The sequence below is a fragment of the Colobus angolensis genome, unplaced genomic scaffold (assembly GCF_000951035.1).
Source record: "Colobus angolensis palliatus isolate OR3802 unplaced genomic scaffold, Cang.pa_1.0 Scaffold52, whole genome shotgun sequence".
NCBI lineage: Eukaryota > Metazoa > Chordata > Mammalia > Primates > Cercopithecidae > Colobus > Colobus angolensis.
This window is the reverse complement of record NW_012118710.1, coordinates 6,165,096-6,173,308: the sequence shown is the minus strand read 5'-3', so window position 1 is coordinate 6,173,308 and position 8,213 is coordinate 6,165,096. Positions and strand designations below refer to the sequence as shown.

The 8,213-nt window shown below is 38.9% G+C and overlaps 1 protein-coding gene across 1 annotated transcript in view; it reads left to right on the top strand.

The window, feature by feature from the left end:
* The window catches only part of KCNU1 (potassium channel, subfamily U, member 1), a 159,551-nt gene that overhangs the window by 30,906 nt on the left and 120,432 nt on the right, over window positions 1–8,213 (top strand). The window contains exons 8-10 of the mRNA XM_011960720.1: window positions 386–556; window positions 2,116–2,207; window positions 4,468–4,578. Coding sequence (XP_011816110.1) covers window positions 386–556; window positions 2,116–2,207; window positions 4,468–4,578 — 374 coding nt within the window. The remainder of the gene's footprint in view (window positions 1–385; window positions 557–2,115; window positions 2,208–4,467; window positions 4,579–8,213) is intronic.

The window sequence follows — 8,213 nt, the reverse complement described above, 5'->3', positions numbered from 1 at the left end:
AAAAAAAAAAGTGAGAATATGTTATAATTGCTCAGTCTGAGAGCCTTTGGAGTCCCCTGGCTCCAGGATGCAATGCTCGTACGTACTTGAAAAGAGAGCACAGAGGCATCTGTGCCCTGTGGAGCTTTTCAAATGCTGTGCTGCAGCTACAAGCCCCCTCAGATTTCGGCAATGATCACAATTAAGGAAACCAAGACTTTACACTCACTACCCGTGATTTACAAACTCTTCCATTTATGTAAACTCTTCATAGCAACCTGAAAGCCATTTGGTATTTTATTTGGATTGAATGAAGTGCAATTAATCTCGTGTTTTGCCTATTCTTTAAAACTCTTCTCTTGGATTCTGTTTAGAGACGTTTCCTGAGTCTTCTCTCTTTGGACAGGTGGAAAATTCTGGTGATCCCTGGCTCAAAGGTAGAAATTCACAGAATATATCATATTTTGAGTCAGTTTACCTGGTCATGGCAACAACGTCAACTGTTGGCTTTGGAGATGTGGTAGCCAAGACAACCTTAGGACGGACGTTCATCATATTCTTCACACTGGGGAGTTTGGTGAAGAGTATTTTTAATATATTTTGAATATAGCTACATAAACCAGAAAATATTTGGTTAGTGGTAATCAGTGAAGCAATATAGGTTTAAGAGTGAACGTTGCATTACTTGGGGCACATGTCAAGGGCAAATGAAAACATGCACAGATCCCGTATTTTCCAAACTGCATCCCCTGGAGCTCAGGATAAAATTGCTCGGTTTCCAGGGATGAAGGATGGTAGACAAAAGAAGCAGACTTTCCTGATTAAGCTCTACATTGATTTGAGCAAACCTATCTTCCTTCATAATTTGCCCATCAAACTAAAGTCTTTCTTCTAGAGGAAGGCTATGTGAGATTTGATCTGAAGAAAATTCCATTCCTCCCAGCTCAAATGAGTAACCTTTCACTAAAACAGCATTTAACTTTAGAGATGTGAATATCTGTGCCTGGCTTACGAGTGTAGCAAAGGCAAAAGCCTTCTTTTCTTTTAGTGACTTTCATTTCAATTCCTTAAATTCCACAACAGAGTTCTCCACTCCACTTATTTGATACCTACGCATCCACGGTCTCACATCCCTTTTTTTCAGTCATCGTCTCTTAACCCTCCTCTGTCCCATATGCTTTCATTTTTCCAAGCCCCAAATAGAATAAAGTCAGAGTGAGAAGGGAAATTTTAAGTGATAAAAGGAGGGCAGCCGGGCGCGGTGGCTCACGCCTGTAATCCCAGCACTATGGGAAGCCAAGGCAGGCGGATCACGAGGTCAGGAGATCGAGACCATCTTGGATAACACAGTGAAACCCTGTCTCTACTAAAAATATAAAAAATTAGCCGGGCATGGTGGCGGGCGCCTGTAGTCCCAGCTACTGAGGCTGAGGCAGGAGAATGGCGTGAACCTGGGAGGCGGAGCTTGCAGTGAGCCGAGATCGCGCGACTGCACTCCAGCCTGGGCGACAGAGCGAGACTCCATCTCAAAAAAAATTAATTAATTAATTAAAAGGAGGGCCGGGCATGGTGGCTCAGGCCTGTAATCCCAGCATTTTGTGAGTCCAAGACAGGCAGATTACCTGAGGTCAGAAGCTCGAGACCTGTTCGAGACCAGCCTGGCCAACATGGAGGCACCCCATCTCTACTAAAAATAGAAAAATCAGTCAGGCTTGGTGGCAGGCACCTGTAGCCCCAGCCACTTGGGAGGCTGAGGCAGGAGAATCGCTTGAACCTGGGAGGTGGAGGTTGCAACGAGCTGAGATCTCCCAACTGCACTCCAGCTCGGGAGACAGACAAGAGACTCTGTCTCAAAAACAAAAACAAAAGTGATGAAAGGATAAGACATGTGGGGAAGTCACCTTGCTGCTTTCCTTTGTTTTCATCATTTTGAATACAGAAAAGCCTTATGTTAAATTTTAACAAAATTCAAAGGCTGAAATAAGGAAGAAAAACGGGATCCCTTTTAACATGCTATCATGTACTCTTAGATGACAGAAAGTTTTATATACCCTCCTTTTCCTTTCTAATCTTGAACTTTTTGGAGTATTCATCAACATAATTAGAACTAAGATTTTATTTGCTGATCAATTTTAGATATTGTTTGCAAACTATATACCTGAAATGGTGGAACTGTTTGCTAACAAGAGGAAATACACCAGTTCCTATGAAGCACTCAAAGGAAAGAAGTAAGTAGTGTTTTAAGCATTTCTACAATTTAAGAAATTCTATTAGCCACATATCTCGTTCTTGACATCTATTGTCTGGCTTAGCTGTAGAACCCAAGGTGAATATATCAGCAACATCCTGCATTCACTAAAAAGGATTGTGCTAAACTAAATACCATAAGAAAATGATATTTGCTACTTGACACAAACTGCTACATAGATGCCCATAAGAATACTAAATCAACTAAAATGACAGATAATGTTGTAATTCACTGTCAATAAATATTATTGATTATGACACTATCTGTACATTCCTTTTCACTAACTTCTCCTATAGTCATTATCAATTGTCTTACTCATTTTCCTTGTATGGGTAACTTATGGCTAATTTTACATAATGGATAAGATTAAAGCCATGATTCCAATCTAAAATAATTAGTTTAATTCAGTTGTTTTAACCAAAGCTCCCCTAAACCATCTGGGGTGCATTTATGGATGAGGATTTGCCCGCCTGAGAAGTTTCTACCCTGTCTTCTGTAGCGCCTCCTAGATAACTGATTTTTTTTTCCATGCCACAGCCATGTGTTCCCAGGAGGAAAATGGAGTGGAGTTGTTTTTATATTATTTCTTCTTGCATTCATGTTACCTTAGCTTCCATTAGGTTTTTTTCCTATCTAAGACAAAAAGAATGAAATGGAGATTTTTTTTTTTTTTTTTTTTTTTTGAGACAAGAGTCTCCCTCTGTTGCCCAGGCCCTAGTGGAGTGGGGCGATCTCAGCTCACTGCAAGCTCCGCCTCCCGGGTTCACGCCATTCTCCCGCCTCAGCCTCCTGAGTGGCTGGGACCACAGGCGCCCGCCACGAAGCCCGGCTAATTTTTTCATTTTTAGTAGAGACGGGGTTTCATCCTGTTAGCCAGGATGGTCTCGATCTCCTGACCTCGTGATCCGCCCGCCTTGGCCTCCCAAAGTGCTGGGATTACAGGCATGAGCCACTGCGCCCGGCCTGAAATGGAGATCTTAAATTAGATGTGATCCTTTTAAAATCTTAGTCCCTGTCTGCTGTAATGAAAGACGCATAATGGAGATAGACTCCCTCAAAGCAGTCTCTTAATACAGTTGGATGAAAACTATAATTGACCTAGGACTATGAAGAGGAAAGGAAAAATATGATGAAATGAACAAAAAGTAAATAGTGAGAAGCAATGAATTTAACTAGATAAGCCAAAATCGGGCCTCGTTTGTCTCAGGAAAAGGCTTTGGGGCACATACGAAATCAGTCAATAGGTCTGGGAATGTTAACGTTAACTTAGGCTAAAATTATGTTTTCAGTTTTCTTCAATGAGTAATAGGAGGAAAATAGTTCCTTTAAATGCATTAAACCTAAGAAAAATTTTTCACAACAAAAACTATGTGCATAGAGTTCTGCACCTGTCTTCGATGTCCCTCCACTGGACTCATGTTTTTGTAACTCCTAGATATTTGTAAATGTGGAAGATAAGCTGAAACAATCTGGAATGTGGTGCTTTCTCAGCCATGATATTTGACTCTGGAAAAATTGATGAACTTTTCTGCTTCTCAAGAAAAAAACAAACAACAACAACAACAACAAAAACCCTATATCAGACAACTAGGAATCAAGTGAAGAAATGAAAAATCTATTATAAGTTATAAATAAATGTGAAAAATCTAGCAATAATAATAGTTGCTCTTGTATTCTTAAAAAGCTAGGTGCAATTTAAATGTTTGGAGTCATATTCTACTTGAGATGAGATAGAAGACTGTGGATATCTGATGCTTCTTTTGTATTAGAAATGCAGTCCTTAGTGTTTCAACGTTTAGAATCTGGGTGATGCAGACCAGGCACTGTGGCTCATGCCTGTAATCCCAGCACTTTGGGAGACTGAGGTGGGCAGATCACCTGAGGTTGGGAGTTCAAGACCAGCCTGACCAACATGGAGAAACCCCATCTCTGCTAAAAAAATTACAAAATTAGCTGGGCATGATGGCGCATGCCTGTAATCCCAGCTACTTGGGAGACTGAGGCAGGAGAATCACTTGAACCCAGGAGGGATATTGGAGTGAGCCAAGATCACGCCATTGTTCTCCAGCCTGGGCAACAAGAGCAAAGCTCCATCTCAAAAAAAAAAAAAAAAAAGTCTGGGTGATGCAAATACCGTATTTATTGAAAACTAAGTTTAAGCTAATTATTCACCTCTAAATGTTGACAGGAAAGTGCTTGTGTTCCTCGGATGATCCACCTCACCTGTTCTTGCTGCCTAGGTTCATTGTGGTCTGTGGAAACATCACTGTGGACAGTGTGACCGCTTTCCTGAGGAATTTCCTCCGTCGCAAGTCAGGAGAGATCAATACCGAAATTGTTTTCCTGGGAGAGTAAGTATATCTGTATGGCTCTTGGGTTCTAAATTACTACTTAAAATATGAGTGACTATTTTTAATGCAATAAAATCACCTTCATGAAATTTATAGAAAAATCAGATATTGATCATAAACAAAACAAAAAATAAATATTTGACCATGCTAATCTCTGCAAATATTTTGGAATATATCTTCTCAGATGTTTTTCTGCATAGGTACTAATATGATTTAAGTGATTACTATTTGGCATTTAGGTTACACTACACATTATTATCATATATGACTGTAATCTTATGCAAAAGCCTGGTGCACTTGATAACTATTATTCTGTTAATTCTCAGAATTAGAAATGTGAAGTTCAAATCAATACAGAAATTATTGTTCTTGATGCTGTTTTTGTTCTATGCAGTCTATCTTTCCACTAGCAGAGCCTAAGTCAAATATTTTGTCGAGCACTGGGAAATACATATTTAGTACAGAAAGATTTTAAGCATAGCTTAGGTATACAAAATGATTTCTTATATTTTAATTTTATAATTTTCAATTTGGTAAGATTGACTAATTTTCTATGTTTTGACTGTTGGCTTTTCTTCTTGAAATTTTTCTGTCTTTCATCCCCTCCTATTAGGTGGATTGATTACCTGTTCCTTTACTGACTTTTCTACTCAATATATGTTGATACTAGTCATTTTGTGTTACATGTTATACATGTTTTTCTTCCTACTTTCACCTTTTAATTTTTTTCATACTTTTATTTTCATACAGAAGTGTTTGATTTGCATGCACTCCAGTCAGCCCATTCTTTTAGTGTTTAAGATCCATGGAATTGTTTTGCCTGATGTGTAGAGAATTAACTTCTTTATTTTTCTCAAATGATTCATCAGTTACACAAATACCATTCACTAAATAAGTCAGCCAGATTTTGAAATGACATTTTGATCTTACATGGGATTGTATACAGCATCGCCTCCATCTTTGAGCACTGTGTAGTTGAGCACTCTGCTTTTACATTATGACATGTTCAATTCACCATAAATTTGGGCCCTCATATATGGAATAACTGATAGCAGTTTGAAGCACTCTATGATGTTACTGACAGCCAAGAATTCTGTTTCATTAGCATCACCATGTCCATCTTTCTAGCAATTTGTGCATTATTTAAATCTTTTGTTAGAAAACAGTAGAAACAAAGAGTACTAAAACTAGGAATTAAAAGCTAATTACTATGATCCAGCTGAGACAGAGAGGAAATCAATAGATGTGTGACATGTTTTACCTGCCGTTGCATTTTTATGGACTCATGTGCATTGTTGTATGTACTTGCCAAGATAATGAATAATATTTTTTAATGGAGAAAAATGTGGAAAGTATCTATATAGAATTTTTTTTTTTTTTTGAGACGGAGTCTCGCTCTGTCGCCCAGGCTGGAGTGTAGTGGCGCCATCTCGGCTCACTGCAAGCTCCGCCTCCCGGGTTTACGCCATTCTCCTGCCTCAGCCTCCTGAGTAGCTGGGACTACAGGCGCCTGCCATCTCACCTGGCTAGTTTTTTGTATTTTTTAGTAGAGACAGGGTTTAACCGTGTAGGCCAGGATGGTCTCGATCTCCTGACCTCGTGATCTACCCATCTCGGCCTCCCAATCTATATAGAATTTTGTTAATTTCGTCTATACTCCGATGACTCCAAAAATTTACATCTTCCCTTAGACATTCTCTGTGGCTTTGTATTTACACAACTAACTGCCTCCTGGATATTTTTAACTTAGTGTTGTGAAGGCCCCTCAAGCTCAACATGCTCAAAAGTGAACTCATGATCTTGTGTTCTCCTTTCCAACTCAAAGGCAAACAAACAAAAATAAAAGAAGGAAAACAAACAACATTTTCTATCCTAGTAAATGAGACCTGATTAATATACTTCCTTAAAACAGAAAACTGAGTATTATCTCTGATACTCCTGTTCCCCTCAATCCTTCCCCTTAATGGTTTTCATCAATACCATTAATTTTGTCTCACATGTAAATACTAATTCTATTTCTACCATTTATTCTCCACCATCACAACCCTATTCATAGTTAAATCTTGTCTTCCCAAAATTTCTCTAAAGGCCACTTTATTTGTTTGTTCTTTGTGCTACAAAGCTCTTCTTCTCCCTTTATATGACCAATTTATTCCCATCCTTCCCACTCAGAGAGACAGTCCCTGTCCATTCTGTCTAAATTGGTGTCCTCTAATTTCCTTCTATCTCATTACTCTGTTTTATTTCCCTTAAAGCAATTATCACAATCTATAAAACACAGCTGTTAACATTTCTTTCTTCTGTGATATACTCCTGCCCCTTCTCCCATTTAAATGTGAATTCTCTTTCTTCTTCCTTCGAATCTGGGCTAACTTGTGGCTTAATTTGATAAATAGAACACAGAAGATGTCATACTTTGCTACTTCAGGCCTTGCATTTAGGAGGATTGACAGTTTCAGCTTCCACTTGGAGCCCTGAGTCATCATGTAAAAAGCCATACTACCTTGCTGGAGAGAAGAACCAGTCAGCTGTCAGCTACTCTAGTCATATAGCTGAAGCAACAATCGTGTGTATAACCACTTTGGACATTCCAGCTCCCTCTGAAGCTCCTGGATGAATGTACTTATGTGGAAGCTGCTAGTCAACAATGCACAGAACACAACAATCTGGCTAGAGACACAACAAAAAAAGAGAATTTTAGACCACTATCCCTGATGAATATCAATGCAAATTCCTCAATAAAATACTGGCAAACCGAATTCAGCAGCACATTTAAAAGCTTATCGACCATGATCAAGTGGGCTTCATCCTTGAGATGTAAGGCTGGTTCAATATACACAAATCAATAAATGTAACCCAGCATACAAACAGAACTAAAGACAAAAATCACATGATTCTCTCAATAGATGCAGAAAAGGCCTTTGACAAAGTTCAACAGCCCTTCATGCTAAAAACTCTCAATAAATTCGGTATTGATGGAACATATCTCAAAATAATAAGAGTTATTTATGACAAACCCACAGCCAATATCATACTGAATGGGCAAAACTGGAAGCATTCCCCTTGAAAACTGGCAAAAGACAGGGATGCCCTCTCTCACCACTCCTATTCAACATAGTGCTGGAAGTTCTGGCCAGGGCAATCAGGCAAGAGAAAGAAACAAACGCTATTCAATTAGGAAAAGAGGAAGTCAAATTGTCCCTGTTTGCAGGTGACATGATTGTCTATTTAGAAAACCCCGTCATCTCAGTCCAAAATCTCCTTAAGCTGATAAGCAACTTCAGCAAAATCTCAGGATACAAAATCAATGTGCAAAAATCACAAGCATTCTTATACACCAATAACAGACAAACAGAGAGCCAAATCATGAGTGAACTCCCATTCACAATTTCTTCAAAGAGAATAAAACACCTAGGAATCCAACTTACAAGTGATATGAAGGACCTCTTCAAGGAGAACTACAATGAAATAAAAGAGGACACAAACAAATGGAAGAACATTCCACGCTCATGGATAGAAAGAATCAATATCGTGAAAATGGCCATACTGCCCAGGGGAATTTATAGATTCAATGCCATCCCCATCAAGCTACCAATGACTTTCTTCACAGAATTGGAAAAAACTACTTTAAAGTT